The sequence below is a fragment of the Ornithodoros turicata genome, chromosome 2, assembly GCF_037126465.1.
Source record: "Ornithodoros turicata isolate Travis chromosome 2, ASM3712646v1, whole genome shotgun sequence".
In the NCBI taxonomy this organism is placed as follows: domain Eukaryota; kingdom Metazoa; phylum Arthropoda; class Arachnida; order Ixodida; family Argasidae; genus Ornithodoros; species Ornithodoros turicata.
In genome coordinates, this window is record NC_088202.1 from 61178544 (window position 1) to 61196210 (window position 17667).

At 50.5% G+C, this 17667-nt stretch overlaps 1 protein-coding gene and 1 long non-coding RNA gene across 3 annotated transcripts in view; one reads left to right on the forward strand and one right to left on the reverse strand.

Annotated features, from left to right (window-relative positions):
• Window positions 1-17667, forward strand: part of LOC135385481 (neprilysin-1-like) — a 146104-nt gene that overhangs the window by 114697 nt on the left and 13740 nt on the right. The window contains exon 20 of one of the 2 annotated variants that reach the window (XM_064614819.1): window positions 13229-13469. The exons of the other annotated variant lie outside the window; for it this stretch is intronic. Coding sequence (XP_064470889.1) covers window positions 13229-13328 — 100 coding nt within the window. The 3' untranslated portion in view covers window positions 13329-13469. Of the gene's footprint in view, window positions 1-13228; window positions 13470-17667 lie in introns of those variants that run through there. 2 annotated transcript variants of the gene reach the window in all.
• LOC135383601 (uncharacterized) lies at window positions 6312-7337 on the reverse strand. Its single transcript, XR_010419962.1, has 3 exons — window positions 7025-7337; window positions 6513-6723; window positions 6312-6321 (listed from the first exon to the last, which is right to left on the reverse strand). It is a non-coding gene; the product is annotated as an uncharacterized LOC135383601 (long non-coding RNA).

Genomic DNA, 17667 nt, shown 5'->3' on the forward strand with positions numbered 1-17667 from the left:
GAGGGCGGAAATCCGTGCCCGTGAGAGAGCGTCCGCTGCGACGTTGCTGGTGCCAGGGAGGTGTCGAATATCTGTGGTGAATTCGGAGATGTACGCGAGATGGCGCAACTCCCGAGGCGAATGAGATGAGGAACCGGATGAGATGGCGTACGTAAGGGGCTTGTGGTCGGTGTAGACCGTGAAATTGCGTCCTTCGAGAAAGTGGTGGAAGTGCTTGATGGCGAGATATGTGGCAAGCAATTCACGGCCAAACGTACTATACCGGGCCTCCGCCGGCTTCAGAGGCTTTGAAAAGAACGCGAGTGGCTGAAGCTGTTCGTCGGTGGTGACTTGATGGAGGGCACCACCAACAGCTTCAGAAGACGCGTCGACGGTAAGGATGATAGGGGCGTCAGGAATTGGGTGAGCGATGAGCGTAGCCTCGGCCAGGGCACGCTTGATGCTGTGGAAGGCTGTTTCGGCGGCAGCAGTCCACGCGAGCGGTTTGGAAGGTCCACCGGGCCCAGAAAGGAGGGAGCAGAGCGGGTGGATCAGCTGGGCACAATAGGGGACGAAACGGCGGTAAAAATTTATGAGTCCTAAAAATTCTCGGAGCTTGCGTCTGGTGGCAGGACGCGGAGGAAGGAGGACGCGGAGGAGGAAAATTGTCGATGGCTTCTACTTTGCGGCGGAGTGGGGTGATTCCTGCGGCGTCTATGTGATGGTCAAGAAACTCGATGGTAGAGACGCCCAGTTCACATTTTGCAGGGTTGACGACGACGCCATACTCTCGTAAACGCTGGAAAAGCTGTCGGAGGTGACCTTCGTGCTCGGCGGGGCTGGAGCTGGCCACCAGGATGTCGTCGAGATAGCAGAAGCAAAAGTGGAGGCCGCGCGTGACTTCGTCAATAAATCTTTGAAAAGTCTGCGCCGCATTTCGCAAGCCGAAAGGCATCCGGATGTACTTGAATAATCCGAACGGGGTCGTGATGGCAGTTTTTGGAATGTCGGCGGGCTCCACGGGAATTTGATGGTATGCCTTGATGAGATCAATTTTGGAGAAGGTAGTGGCTCCATGAAGGCGGGCGGCGAAGTCATGAATATGTGGCAATGGGTATCGGTCGGGAATGGTCACAGCGTTGAGAGCGCGATAGTCCCCGCATGGGCGCCAGTCCCCTGGGTCTTTTTTGGGAACCATATGAAGCGCAGACGCCCAGGGGCTGCTAGAGGGACGAATGTAGCCAAGCGCGAGAAGATGGTCAAATTCGCGTCTGGCGATGGCGAGGCGCTCAGGTGGAAGGCGTCTCGGCTTGGCATGCACAGGGGGGCCATTGGTAAGAATGTGGTGCGTGGTGGAGTGACGAGGTGGAGTGTCCGTTGGAGGCAACCGGATGACATCGGGGTACTCGTCAAGAAGGGCGCGAAATTGCTCCGGAGCCGACGGGCGGACAATGACAGGGCTGATCGGTGCATGTAAGGCACGTACTCCGTGGACAAACAGACCGGTACTGTTGTCGTGGAGCTTCCCTCTTTTGATGTCGACCAGCAAATCAAAATGGCGTAGAAAGTCGGCGCCCAAGATGGCATCGGAAACGTCTGCGATGATGAAAACCCATTGGAAGCTGCGTCGTAATCCAAGGTTCAATGTAAGTGAACGTTTGCCGAAACACTTGATGGGGGATGAGTTGACAGCGCGCAGGGAATGAGGGGAGGAACGATGGCGATCGGAGGGAAGTGGTGGGATGATGCTCACTTCAGCGCCAGTGTCGACGAGGAAGCGAAGATGATTGATGGAGTCGATGACGTAAAAGAGGCGGTTGCCGTTGCCTCCAGCAGCACCTGCCGCCATCAGGTGCTGGGAGAAACGTTTCCCGCCCACGAGCATGGTGGTTTGCACTGGCGGGCGTGCGCACCAAAGGTGCGGTGATACCAGCAGAAGGGCGATGGCGGACTTTGTGCTGGGGACGGCGAGCGGTATCGACGTGGCGAATAATGGCGAGTGCGGGATTGACGGCCACGAAAGCGAAAGGGAGATGGTGAGCGGTGTCGTGTCGTGGTTGCGTTTACCACAAGGGTAGTCAGGCCGGTCACTAACTCAGTCAGACGATTTATGCTGCACTGCAGGCTGTTGACAGTCGCCGTGAGGTCTGTGGCGATAGGCTGAACGACGGATTCGGGGATGGACAGGGCAGCTGGCTGAGACTGATGGAGAAGATGCGCAGCGCGCGAAGCGCAGATTGGATGAGATGCCGAGGAAGATGGAGTGGTACGTAAGTCGAGAATGCGGTCGGCGAGGCGGGCAAGATCATCCAACGACATCTCACCAGCAGCCGTGAGGACAACGCGTATGTTGGATGGAAGGCGTATAGTTCTTGCATAATAGCCGGGTCAACAGGTGTGCTTCCCGTAAGCTGCCTCATACGGCGAAGTAACTGTGAAGGCTTTTGGTCGCCAAGTTCCTCTGCGCCCAGCAGTTGTTGTAAGCGGCGATGGATGGAGAGCGCTGTTCGATCAAGGAGCTCGCGCTTTAGCGTGTCATACGGAGCTTGCGCTGGTGGACTGAGAATGAGATCACGGATCTCAGCAGCGATTTCGACTGGAAGGGCGCTAACGGCATGGCCAAATCTGGACGTCTGCGCTGTGATATGCCGGGCGTCGAATTGGCGCTCAACTTGCGCAAACCAAAGTTCCGGGTCTTGACTCCAAAATGGTGGGAGGCGGAGGGAAACGGTCGGGTCTTCATGGGTAACGGCCGCGGCCGAAGTGCCAGGCGAAGTGTTGGTGCCAGATCGAAGGGTAGGCATGCCTGGGTCGTCTGGATGCGCGGAAGGTTGGTGCATATAGTCTTCAGGTCTCGATCTTTTTTTAAGTAACTCCGTGACTTCGAGTTACACTTTGTGGGAACCGCGACTCACAAACCCGGGGTGGTTCCGTAATCGACCCGCCGCAACGCGGAAGAACCGCAATTGAACAAGAGAAACAGTGTTTATTCTCTTACATGTTCAAGCCCAGAGCAGCGTCGGCCGTGTCGCCGCAAGACCCAGTCCAGGCAAAAACTCGCTCCCGCTGCCTTCCACCGTCGCTTAAGTAACATCTCGGAGACAGGGGCGTCTTCTCCTATCGCCCAAGCCTTATCTCTAGGTGTACACGTGTCTGAACCGGAAGCGGCAGCCCACACTTCCCCTCCCTTTAAATGTCCGGTAAGTCCAGAATGATATCTTCCGTGTTGCGAGAAGTCAGAGGCCGAGCCAACAACTGTGGAGCAAAGCAAGTGACGAGGTGTATCGCCATGGTCATATACTGGGGTGAAGGGGTGGTCTGAAGCTGAGGGGTCACTTGGGGGGAGCCTGACACATGAAGAGCGCCGGCCAGATGAGTCTCGAGGTGGATCAGTAATATCCCGCAGGTAGAGCATAGACGGGAGCGTTCCTCGGTGTAGGTGGGCGCTGGCTCGGTAGGATGCCTGTCGTCCAGGCATAGTCCTCGAAACGGTTCAGGGATGGCGGATGGTGGGTCACCCTTCAGTGGGCGGGCCTGGTTCCTCCAACGGGTTCGAAAGCAGTAGCCCACGCTGCGTCTCCCACTAGTACAGTCCACGTCGCAACGCTAGTGGAGCGAGGAGTCGCAGACCAATCCCAGTCGGTAGGCGTGGGGGTGTTGCGCTGAGCAAGCCAACGACGTTCACTGCCACGGTGGCGGAAGTGGGGGGTCTCCGGGAGGGTGGCGGACGACTCCGGGCAGAGCGGCCCCCAGGCATCTGCGGAAAACAAAGGAAAACCATCACCTTGGAGGTTTACGAGGGCGAAGTTTATAACGAGAGGACCCCGGTAACCCGCCCTGAACTGTCCCATCATCAGCGGGCTGTGCCTCCGTGTCGATGGGGCCGTGGAAGGGTTGGGATTGTGACCAACTTGTGCCGGAGTCCTCTTGCCCTTCATCTTGCTCCAAGATGCGATCGATGAATCTCTTGAGGTCTGTGATGTGAACCGGGCCAGTCTCTTCGCTTGTACTGCAATGTTAAAGGGACTAAGAAACAATTTTTTTCTTCGTTTCGTTCGAAAGAAGACATTTTTCTGAGCCTAGAACCGAAATTTTACTTTCGTCGCGCGAGCGGATTTCTCGGGAGCGAATTTAAACGGAGCGGCGAAGGGAGGACAGCTGGCGCCGCGCCGTGACGAGCTGCCGAGCGGAGACACAACGGGTAACTTGACGCGACCACGGCCAGCTCAGCAACACGTCATCGTGACGTGTTGCCGAGCCGAGGAATCCCGCCAGGAGCATGCGCCGTAGGATCCCGCGTATGCGTTCATCGGGAGTGGAAATCTCCATGACAGCAGCTTTCGCGCGATCGGCAGATTTCGGCAGTGGCGGCAGCCACAGCGCGAGCTCGCGGCATTACTTGCCATTGTGCAACACCGGTGACGTAACGGGGAACCGAAGAGCGGTCCGTACAGTTACACCATCGGCAGGGAAATATGCGCGGGAGAGGAGGAACGCGGAAGAGACATTTCCAGCACGCGCTCCTCGCAGAGTGGAGCGATTTCGTCCGGAAAAATTTGTGGCATATTAGTTTCTCTGCGGGAAGAACAGTTTCCATCGAAAAAAAGTATGGGGGTTCGGGAAATTTCATAGTCCCTTTAAAGTCTGTAAGTAACTGGTGTAAGTTGTGCACTCACCCGGTAAGGCCCGTCCCATCGGTCCGCGAGAGAAGGTGCGAAGCCCTTCGCCGCGTCGCTAAGTGGATGCGTCCGCCTCAGGACTAAGTCTCCTACGCGGTATGTTACCTGGCGTCGACCCTTGTTGTACTGGGATGCTTGCTCCAGTCGTGCGACCTCAAGATTCTCACGTGCACAACGAACTGCAGTTGTGAGACGGTTGCGAATGTCTTCCGCATATCGTGCATACGGGCTACGGGGTTGTTCCCTCAGTGTTCGTAGCGTGTTTTCGAGTGGAAATACTATTTCCTGTCCAAAATTCAAATAGGCAGGGGTAAACCTATTTTAACCTAAACCTATTTAAAACCTATGTAAACCTGTAAACCTACAGTAGACCTATTTTCCGTCGTACGAGTGGCGAAGCCAATCTCCGTTAGACGCGCGTCCCAATCCTTATGCCTGCTTGTAACGGTTACCATCATCATTTTGATATTCCTATCGACCCGCTCAGTTATGTTTGCCTGAGGGTGATAGGGGGACGTTTTCTTGTGTCGGATACTCAATGCCGAGCATGTGTCGATGAACACCTTACTTGTAAAGTACGAGGCGTTATCCGTGATAAGCTGGTCCGGGAATCCAAACCGCGAAAAGACATCCAGCAGTCGATCCCAGATCCGAGCTGATACCAATTTCCGCAGGGGATACAGCTCAACCCACTTCGTGAAGTGATCTGTAATGACTAACAGGTATTGGTTACCACGGGGACATCTGGGGTATGGCCCCATTACGTCACATGCGACTATCTGCCAAGGCTCCTGACTGACAATCGGTTGCAGCAATCCTGGCGGCTGTCCGCCCCTAGGTTTCGACTTCTGACACACTGGACAGCTGCGAGTACACCGCAAAACATCCTGTCATCCTGTCTCATGCATGGCCACGTCGCGATACGACATAACTTAGAATAAGTCTTGCTGCCGCTACCGTGACCTGCCAAAGCAGAGTCATGAAAATATCTAAGGAATAACTTACGTAGCTTTCGTGGTACTACGATCCTGAAAGGGTTGCCGCCGATCTCCTCGTCGTCCGCCTGGGGGATGTACCTCACCAGAAGACTATCCTCGCTCAGCTGATAGGAGTCGAACCTCTCTTCAGCGTCTCCAGCGTCCGCTGGGCCTGTTGTCTCCAGCCACCTTACTACACGCTGACAGAGTTCGTCCGTCCTCTGGGCTTCCACGATGTCCTTCCGGCTCACGATGTGTCCCCACGCTAGTGTCCGTTCCGGCTTGTCCAACTGCGGCTACGAGCTCCTGCGTGGTAACGACGTCCTCCAGGGGCAGAGGTACTCGACACAGCGCATCTGCCACTTTGTTAGAGGTCCCCCTTCGATATTTGATCGAGAAGTCGTACCGTTGCAACGTCAGACTCCAACGTGCAAGTCTTCCGGCGGCATTTTCAATCTACTCAGCCAGGTGAGTGCCTGATGGTCAGTCTAGATTGCAAATTTCGCACCATCCAGATACATGTCAAACTTATTGAGTGCGAACATGATAGCTAGCCACTCTTTCTCTGTCACGGTGTAATTACGTTCAGGTGATGTCAGCGTGCGGCTTGCAAATGCCACCGGCCGAAGTTCACCTTCGTGCTGTTGTAACAACACTGCGCCCAGTCCATAATTGCTCGCGTCTGTCTGCACTACAAATGGGCGATTAAGATCTGGGAGATACAGACAGGTGATCTGCGCTATCGCTTCGGTCAGGGCGGAGAATGCATTCTCCTGTGCTTCTCCCCATGACCAGCGCGCACCTTTCCGGAATAGCCAGGTTAGTGGCTGCGTTATGTCCGAACACCGCGGTATGAATTGTCTATAAAATCCAATACCAAGGAAGCGCTGCAAGCTCTTTACCTCCTGCGGGCGAGGGTAGTCTAGGGTAGCCTTCAGCTTGTCCTCGTTCGGCCTGACCGTGCCGGACTCCACTGTAAACCCGAGCAGGTCGATGCGGTTAGTCGCCAACTGCATCTTTCGAGGATTGACCGTCAACCCAGCAGCTTGCATACGTCCCAACACCACTTTCAGGTGTGAAAGGTGTTCCTGGAATGAACGTGAAAAAATTACTACGTGATCCATATAAGCCATGGCGAAGTTGTACTTCGCATCGCGAGCACCTCGTCCATCATGCGCTGAAAACTAGCCGGGGAAGTGGACAGTCCGAAGGGAAACCGGACGAACTCAAACAGTCCCTATGACAGGTGAAGGCTGTCTTTCCGACATCATTAGGTGCTATTGGTATCTGCAGGAATCCTCGACTGCAGTCCAAGATTGTAAACACACGGGCTGATCCCAACGTGTACATGATCGAGTCTATAGAGGGAAATGGATACGAATCTCTCACCGTCACCTCGTTCAACCGGCGGTAGTCCACGCACAACCTTGCGGTTCCATCTTTCTTCGGAGCGAGTACCACCGGAAAGGCCCACGGGCTGCGCTAGGGTCTCACAGCACCCGTCTCGATCATTTCGTTCAGCGCAGCATCGAGCAACTTGCGCTTTTGAACGCTAAGCGGCCGCGGGTTGCATCTCCAAGGCCTTGCGTCGCCGGTGTCTATGCCGTGTTCCAAGACTTCGGTCAAACCTGGTTTTTCCGTAAACATCCGGGAAAAGGGTAGCAATGCTTGCTCCAGCATTTCTCGTTGCTCTGAGGTTCCTGGAAACCCTTGCAGATCCTCATGCAAGGCAGCAGTTGCAACTACAGGCGTTTGGTATCCCGTTCCGTGATGCTCTCCAACGGGCAGTGATGGTCCAGCGCCGCGAAGTACTCGAGCGGCTTGCTGCTTAGGTTCTACGCTGTTGCCAGTCGGTTCCCGGTTTCGCTTTGAGTAGTCGTCCTGGGTTCCTTCACCAGTCCGGCGTTGGTCCGCTCCAGGGGTTGTCCACTCCAGGAATGGGTAGAAGGTACTGCTGCATGCATGCTGGTAGCCTCCGCGACGCAAGTCCAGTACAAGTCCCATCCGGATAATGAAGTCGCGTCCCAGGATCATTGCTCCTGCCAGTCCAGGAAGGTAAACCAAGCGTTGTCTGACCCGATGTCCATCGACAGTCAAGGTAAGCCGCACCGCGCCACCGGCAGGTACAACCGCATCAGAGGCGAGCCTTAGGCGAGTCCTGGTCGTCCGTACCGAGATGTTCCGCTCCCGGCACCAGTCGTGGATGGTGTCGCCGATCAGGGAAACAGCTGCTCCGGTGTCCACCAAACCTGCAACGTCTTTGCCCAGAACGCGCACCACGATGAACGGTCCAATGTTGCAGCGGGACCGAGGCCACTGTATTATCAGAAAAGATAGCACAGTTAGAAGTAACTTGCGTCTTATCAATGTTCGCTCCGGCCGACGACGGGAATTCGTAACCTGCGGTTACCGCCGTCGGCGTTGCGAGTTTCCCTGGGGGGTTCTTTCGGGGGTGGCCGAAGTACGATGTGGGCAGTCCCGACGGATGTGTCCGTGTTGCCCGCAACCGTAACAACGCGGTCTCCCAACGTTTAGTCCATTAGAGCGCGGTGGGGTTGATCCCTCAATCCTGTCGTTACGCCGGTATCCTAACGTTCGGCGACGTTCGCTACCAGTCTGTCCTGCGCTCCTCGAAGTCTCTTCAACAAGCCTCGCTCGGTTCCTTTGCTCGTGCGCAAAAGGATCGAGTGAGCGGTGTGAAGGACCTGCCAACGCTCCGCTATTCGGCCCTGCAGGCCAACGGGGATGCAGCTTCGTTGCCTGTACCGGTCCGCCCCATGCACAACTAGGCTCAAGAGTCTCCTCCGGTCTAGGGGGTGGGCGGTAACGCAGTTCAGCTAGCAAGTCGGCCCGAATGCTGCGCGCTTCTGTAGCTAATTCCGACAGGGAAGTAAAACTTCGACCCCGTAAATATATCTTGAACCGAGGGTGGCGCTGTTGGATAACGCGTGCCACCTTCTCTTTTTCGTTTACGAGAGGGTCTGCTCTCCGATACAGTTCCTGAATCGCCCGAATGTATTCCAAAAGGCGCTCATCACTATGCTGCGTTCGGGCTGCAAGCTATTCGCGCATACGCATTTCGTAATCCGGGGGCAAAAATTCCTCCCGAAACAGCCGCTGAAATTCGGTCATAGACGGAAATGCGGGTTGAGACCGGCGCCACACAGCAGCTGAGCTTACCAATGCAGCGGGTAGCATCCGCCGCAGGACGGCTTCGTCGGTTGCTCCAACGGCTGTCTGGTAAGCTTCCAGGTCCGCAAGGAAATCTTCGACGGACTTGGCGTCGCTGTAGCCCGAAAATGTCGGTACCGTCAGATTCAGGCGTAGCGGCGTGTCCGGGCACGGCTGGGCGGCGGGCGTACTGCTACCAAGCTGCTGCGTCAGTAACGTACAGAGGGATGCCATCTGTCGAAGCAAGTCATCAGCCACTGGCGCAGGCTCGTCCTCGTCACTGTCTAGGTCGAGTTTCTTCCTGGGAGGCATCTCCGGTGGAAGAACCTGCGCTGCAACGCAGACGGCGGCAGAACGAAAAACAAACAAAGCAAAAATACACACTACCGGCAACTATGCTGTGCCCTCCGGGGAAAACGGTACGGCGAGTCGAAAACACCACTGTTGGGCGCCAATTTTGTGGGAACCGCGACCCACAAACCCGGGGTGGTTCCGTAATCGACCCGCCGCAACCCCGAAGAACACGAACACCGCAATTGAACAAGAGAAACAGTGTTTATTCTCTTACATGTTCAAGCGCAGAGCAGCGACGGTCGATCGTGTCGCCGCAAGACCCAGTCCAGGCAAAAACTCGCTCCCGCTGCCTTCCACCGTCGCTTAAGTAACATCTCGGAGACAGGGGCGTCTCCCCCTATCGCACAAACCTTATCTCTAGGTGTACACGTGTCTGGACCGGAAGCGGCAGCCCACAAGTTCAGGCTGAAGAACTTCGTTATTCACTTAGTTACGTTTTACACACAGTAACGTAGCTCGTAACGAGTTCTTTTTGACGGGCAACTTCGCGATCCATGCGCATTCCTCGAGCGCAGAAACGACATCACTTCGGCTTATCTGGGCCACGAAGCGGTCTATCTAGCCAACAGATCACCGTTTATTCCGGTAAGCTCAGTCACACGCGCGGTGCACCTGTGTAGTGCTATCTTGGGTCCGAAGTAACTTGGAAGTAACGCGTTCTTTTTTAAGGGACTCCGTAACTTCGAGTTATACTTCAGGCTGAAGAACTTCGTTGTTAACTTAGTTAAGTAACTCGTAACGAGTTCTTTTTGACGGGTAACTTCTCGATCCATGCGCATTCCTCGAGTGCAGAAACGACATCACTTCGGCTTATCAGGGCCACAAAGCGGTCTATATGGCCAACAGATCACCGTTTATTCCGATGAGCTCGTTCGCACGTGGCCCACCGGTGCGAACGCTCTTCCCCCTCCTGTTGCGCTCAAGAAGTGCGTGTTTCTCGTGGAACTCAACTGCTGACGCGCGCTGCACCTGTGTAGTGCTATCCTGGGTCCGAAGTAACTTGGAAGTAATTCGTTTTTAAGTAACTCCGTAACTTCGACTTATTGTTCAGGCTGAAGAACTTCGTTGTTAACTTAGTTAGGTTTTACACACGGTAACTTAACTCGTAATGAGTTCTTTTTTGCCGGGTACCTTCTCGATCCACGCGAAATCCTCGAGCGCAGAAACGACATCACTTCGGCTTATCTGGGCACAAAGCGGCCTATCTAGCCAACGGGTCACCGTTTATTCCGATGAGCTCTGTCGCACGTGGCCCACTGGTGCAAACGCCCTTCTCCCTCCTGTTGCGCTCAAGAAGTGTGTATTTGTGGTCGAACTCCACTGCTCACGCGCGCTGCACCAGTGTAGTGCTCTTTTGTGTCCGAAGTAACTTCGAAGTAACTCGTTCTTTTTTTAAGTAACTCCGTAACTTCGAGTTACAGTTCAGGCTGAAGAACTTCGTTATTAACTTAGTTACGTTTTACACACGGTAGCTTAAATCGTAACGAGTTCTTTTTGACGTGTAACTTCTCGATCCATGCGGATTCCTCGAGTGCAGAAACGACATCACTTCGGCATATCAGGGCCACAAAGCGGTCTATCTGGCCAACAGATCACCGTTTATTCCGGTGAGCTCGGTCGCACGTGCGCTCAAGAAGTGCGTAGTTCTGGTTTCACCTTGAGCGCAAAGTTTAGTCACTTGTATCTCACAATACGTGCTGATTTCCAGGGTTTTTGAGAGACGGATGGATAAAGAAAAGGTCGCCTCCCATTGTCCTGTCTTGAATTTTTACTAAATCTCAACATAACCCTAAACCTGAATCTAATTTTTTACTTTAAAAGTTAATCAACAAGATATTGATAATTAGACGTCGAGTGGTTACACTCTCTTTCCCACAGGACTTCAGCCTGGACGCGTAACCAGACCGTAAAACTGACATCAGCTTTTTTAAAACAAATCTGTCACGAATAAAGAAAACACCATATAAATAAGAATGCAGCTTAGAAGTTTTGCAATTTTTAAAATCTAAATCGTCAGAAAACGGTGCCTCACAGGTGGTGACGAAGCCATGGTTCAATCACTTCAACTGGGTTTTCACATTTCTCCTGCTGGTGGGCTGTCAGGCGATAGGAGGGTTGCCGAGTTTGTTGTGAGCTATGATTCAGTGTTCTGCGTATAGAAACACCATGGATAATGATGATATGGCCAATCTGTGAATTATTTTCGCGCACGTTCTAACAAGAACTGTAAACACGGTGGAGACGAGAGTTCTATGTCCCTTGTTGTCGCCCCCTCTACTTTGTACTCTACTGCGCTGTTCCCCTCTATAACATTTCTTTATAGGGCACTAAAGTTCAAAAATATCTCTTCGCGATAGGAAAGATTCCGTCTTCGTGAATATAGTGCAGAAGGAACGAGATTCACGCGATGCGCCGTTGCCAATTAAAACGTGAATAAAGGTGCCAGTTTGGAGCCCCCCCCCCCCCCCGAAACATAAACTAGGGGGGGGGGGGGGCCGCCTCCCCCGGGAAGTCCCGCTAAGAGACTGGCGCCAACCTTCGGGGTTCGGCGCGCCCGGGCCAAAAGAGTGAAGAGGCACCAACCCAAAAATGCATCTTGCAATTTGTAAAATATGTATCCGCCCACCATACTCATTATCACAGTAAAAGGAGAGGCGAAGAAACACAGAGGATGACACAACACATAGCCTGAATTTCGCCCAAAGCAATCAGATCAATGAAACGAAGCAGTCGAAAAGGTACAAGCAGCTGCCAGTGAGGTGTAACGGTAGGATCTTCGGAACGCATATTCGTTGGGAGCGGGTTTAACTCTCGCTGTTCCATTTCATTGACCATATTCATTATATTGCGCGCATTTCGGGTCAAACACCGAGGATTCAATACATTTTGTTCTTTTTTTACTCAGTTTTCAAAGGCGTAATGCCTTCAGTTGTGCACATGTGCACTGTTTAGGTTCTCTCTGTTTTTTCTTTTGTGTTGTTTTTTCTGTTCTTCCTTCCTCTTATTTCTATACCAGTTCTGCATACATCATAGGATCCCGCCAGAGTGCGTGATTCTTCAGCATTAGTTTTGTGTTCTTCGTTTTTCTTTTCATTTTCTTTCCTTTTTTGTTTTTTTATTTTCTTTGCCTTTTTTGAATTCCCCCTTTCACTTTTTTTGGAATAACAAGCCGACATCCATCTGGCTTACCTTTCCTTTTTTTTTCTTAATAGACATATCCCCCCACCCCCACCCGCCAGAGTACACTCTAAAAAAAAGGGCGTACTTTAACTCCTTTCCTTGCCACATATATAACACCCTTTTGGAGTGTACAATTACGCTCAAAAGGGTGTCTCCTCACTCCCTCAAGGGAGTAGCATAACACCTTTCTCCCTACTGGAGAGTAATATTACTCGCCGGCAAGGAGAATGTGTTATGCTACTCCCTTGAGGGAGTGAGGAGACACCCTTTTCAGCGTAATTGTACTCTCCAAAAGGGTGTTATATATGTGACAAAAAAGGAGTTAAATGAGTTTTTTTTAAGAGTGTACTTACTTCGCGGTGCGCCCTTGCCCCCTCCGGGAAAATGAAAACTCTCCGCCTCTGGCTGGATGCGTGCTAGAAGCGCTGCGTAGTGCAAACATCTGTGTCTAGTCACTTCTCTATACTATACTCTAGTTGCTGGGCCGCTGACGTACTTGAATAAGGTGGCGTTGACTGGTTTAGGTTACGTTTATGCTTTGGACAGTTATGAATTCGATGTTCATTTCTAGTTTCTTTCCCGGTACCTGCTGAAAAGTCGTTACGCCTGCTGCTACGTGATACGGAATGTACACTAAGATGCGTTCTGCAGCAGTCCTGCCTAGAACAGTACATAAATTTGATAGCGTTATTAGCTTTCACTTAGCATGTGAATGTTAGCTGCATTTTCCTTTAATACATAGCGTTAAGCGCGTTTAAGCTTGAGCTGCTGACTAGTCCTGCACAAAGGTGAAATAATGGATTCGTGAAGTTCGCACGAAATTAAACGCAACAACGCCATGGTAATATGTGATGCCGCTATTTAGAGAACTGTTATCTTGTTTTACAGAGTTAACGTCCCGTTTGGAAACATGCGGGAATTCGCAAAGGCTTTCAACTGTAATAATACCGACTACATGTCGTTCAAGGACAGGTGCTCATTCTGGTGAACGCTCAAGGACCAGGGTGAAGGCAACGGTTGATCGTATTGCCCGTTCACGAGACGTTTCAGATGTACTGGTCGAATGACGATGCACTGACTGCAACAGTAATCAGCACATCAAACAACTCAATAAAAATATGCATTGGAATCAAATTGAATTGATATCTGGACTGATATACTGGACGTTGCAATTTACTCCTCCGTTCCTAGAAAGTGAGTTCTTTTCCGAATGCAGATGGGTGTCTGGGCGAGCACTCACTTTATCACAATGTGGGGCTATTACTCTTCATTAAATTGGCACAAGAGCGCAAAATCCCGTCACCATGACAGTAACGCAAAAGGAACACGATTCATCCATCTCGCCTTGTTTAATTAAAGCGTATAAAGAAATATACCGATTTGGAGGTACCTCTTTCCTTCCTCTGAATCGGCGAAAAGCGTCAAGGGGACGTTATCTCCAGCGCACACAGTTGTCGAAGGAAATACGTTGCGGCAACGTCCAATCCCCGCATTTCTGCGTCGAATCAACTCCGTGCGATGCATCTCGCCGAGACGTATACTCACTGGGCCGATCCAAGGTTTTTTCTTTTTTCTTTTTTTAAGGAGGGAGTTCAGCCATATGGACAGCATACTAGACATGCGATCTAGGTCCAATTAAACACTCTGCGAAGACAGAAATTGAGGAGGGAGTCAGGACATCCGACCCAGCATCTAGATCCGCCCCTGCACATACTCTATAGGGCCAGGCTCCCTCTGGGGCAGCCCCCACAGATCCTCATAGAGCGCATAGTTTGACATAATTCAGGCAACAGTGGGCATGCTACCAATGGAAATAAACTATGATGCATACCATTCGACCAATCAGAAGTTTCAGTTTGACTCGTCTTTCGACCGTCCTGGCTGTCATCGACTTGTACAGGTTACGCTCACTATTCTATGCTATTCTATGAAACAATGCTAGTTCAAAACTGCGAACCAATCGCGGAACGCGCAATGTCCTCTGGCCAATGAGTGTCTACTATGAGGCCTCACGCAGTAAATACCACGTGGTTGTGAGATGAAAACGTTTTTTTAGAGCGGCGAAGACGGGGATGTGTGGAGGCCTGGGGTTTAAGCTTGAACTTTTCGCTATTCTAAAGCCCCGCCCATATTTCGCGCACCCTATCTGCTCTTCGTAACGCGCGTTGCGTTAAATTTCTTCATAACGTGAGACGTCCACAACGCGTCTCCTCCCATCTCCTCCCGCCGGGAGGGATGGTGCTGATCGCGAGACTACTGCCGTCCAGCGAATCGCTGCCGCCGCTGCGTTTGTTTACGTTCTGTGCCCAAGAAAATGATAGCACATGAACCTATCGCTTACACTTCGCTTACTTTTCGTGCGTCTCACATTTTGCCGAACGTACCGACTTGCCGAACGTGTTTTACCGAGTTTATCTCGTAATTCTATGATTCTATGACATTCGTCGGCGGGCTCATCTTCGTTTTGAAATTCTGGGCTCGCATCTGCTGATTCATCTCTAACCCTACGAGAAATCCGCAAATGACTGATCCCCTTCACGGGTAAGTAATTTGTCTACAGTGTGGTGCCCCTCGAGGGGTTTGTATACGTCGTCCGTTTCCATTTCCACGTACTACGAAAGGCGGACCAGGCCTCCACAGCTCCCATAGGCACAATGGTAACGGGCTCCGAGGCAAGGAGGACTGGAACGGTGAAAAGAAAATGTACCAGTTGGTTCGTCCGCTGCTCTCAACAGATGGCCCGTAAAGGTCAGCTATGCCGATATCCCAAATAGTCGAAACAGTTGTGATCTTCGGAAAGCCCACATCCAGCTCTCCCCAAAATGCACCTTCATTCTCCCAGTTCGGTACAGTACCATGTCAAAAAAAATATATAACTCATTCCGAAGCACACATGTGCGCCGCCATTTTTATGACGTAGATGCACCCGAATAGGCATTTTGACGTGTACGCGCTTTCGTACTTGTCAGTGAATTCCAGCTACGGCTTTTAGTGGCTTCACGTATCTGTGCTTGAAGATGGCGGACAGCCGGGTTCCACTGGTTCCGCGATAAGTAAACAATGCAACAACTGCGAACTCATTCGTGAATCAACCTCTCTGCGATGTTGTGACTGGAATTCGTGGTTTGTGTTTTGTAAGCACGTACAATTTTGTATCAAGTCACGTCTGCGTTAGCCCCTTTACATGCCCATTGTAGCGACTGACGTTTCGACAGCCGTTTTAGCAAGAAATGCCGACAGCGTTTTCTTCTTGCAGGAAAAAACTGTGCTATTTGTACTGTAGAAACCGCATGCTGCTATGGTACAAGTTTTACGGACGATTTATCAATGTGCAACACCGTCGACGATGGTATGGAACGACGAGCGACGTAAAACGGAATACAAGTCACATTTTAAACTTTTTGTTGGATTTCGTGCATTTTCCAGAAGCTTTCTTTGAATCACACACTCCCATGTCACGCTGCGTTGTGTGGCACGCTATAAACTACTGCATTTCATGTCTAGCATCTGGATATTGTTTGTAATGATCACCGTAGCACAAAAACATGCACACGAAAGCTCCAGAAGCCATGTGATTGCACACTGTGCAGACGCAAAAGAAGTACCAGAGCACATATTGCCACTTAGAAATGGTGTTTTGAGAAATGTGGGGTCTCAAGAGTTAGGACATACCATAGATCCTAGAAATCAAATTAGTGGGTGCACCTTATCCTTCTGCAGAGTGCTGTTTCAATTCACAACTCAGCCCATGGGGTGTAAAAGTGGTAGAGGCAATTATGTGATTTGTCTTCCTGGGTGACATCACTGGCCAGCCTCGGAATTAATTCCGTACTCAGGAATTATTGCACAAATCACTTTGTATTTAATATTTATCATGTACGACATGATAAGCAAGATGTAAGTTGCCACCCTGGCTGGAGCATTCTCGACTGCCTCTTACCTTTACAGTTAGAGACACGTTACCAAACCATTCGCAAAGGACAGTCTTACAGGGGCCGTGTAACTTTTGTAACGTGTAACCTAGTTTTGAATTTATAAAATTTATAAAAAATAAGTATATAGTTAGTAATATAAAACTTTATAAAATAAAAATAACATTTATAAAAAAGAATTCATAAAAAATAAATAAAAATGCTTAATGGAAGCAGTGTGTTGCATACCCATTGCACATGAAGCACAATTATATATTCTTGGACTCATTCTTGGACATCTATTATCTATGTAATTTTCTGAACCATATGTGTGGCTGCATACGAAATTATTTTTTATGCGCATGCTCTACCTTCCTAGTCCTACATGTGCACACGAATAACAGTGAATATATGTGAAGTGGCAAAAAGCAATGCTAGACTCTACCATCATTGTGCCCCTTTAACTTTTCCCCATTTATGTCTGGTGAACAGGGAATATCTCACTAGAAAAGACTACATTTGTGCATTACTTGGCAAGCCAAATAAATGTCTTTATTTACATTTTCCACCAATCAACAACGTTGTGACCTGGTGCAAATATTAATGTCAACAAGGAAAGTACTTACAAATTATTCCTATGTACTCAAATGCAGATATGACAATTATCTTTTTGTACCTCAGCACACTACAGTTTCAAAATTAACAAACTGCACAGCATCAGCAATCTTAAAGTATCTCAAGAGGGGAATCACATAAAGCTCCAATAATAGTCTAGGCAATCAAAGCTGCAAAATACAAAGTAGTTCAAGAAAAACCTGAATAATCGGTTGCTATTGTGATGTGCACTACTATATACAGTTCATGAATGGTTACCTCATTGCATTGCCTCCATGTGAGCACTAGAACAGGCAGCTTTCCAGGTCGTTCTTTTTCTGTTTTTCTATTGTCTTTTTTGCTTTTGCAATAGCAAACATGGCCATAGTGAAACACAAGCAGCCAAGGACAGGATGAGACATCTACAATGCGACCGCTAGCTCTCAACTGATATATTTATTAGCAGACTCTGGAATATACATATATGCTGCTAAGCAAATGACAATTTAACCAACAGGATAACAGACAAGAAAAAAGGGTTATATATCTTCCCCCTCTTCTCATTCTATTTCACTGGCAGTCTTAGTATTATTCTGAGTGTGCCCGTGCGTCCCCTTTGAGATAACGTATCTCGGACAGAAGCAAGTCCAACAGCTTACACTGCTTACACATGCAACTGTCTTGGATTTCTCTAAACACTTGTTGTTTAACCGCTGCATTGAACTCTGTGTTCTGGAAATTTAGGCAGCATCCAGAGTCCCTGCAATGTGTTGCCATGTTTCTCGGAGGCATAAAAAGTCTGTCCTTGGCTGCCTGTGTTTC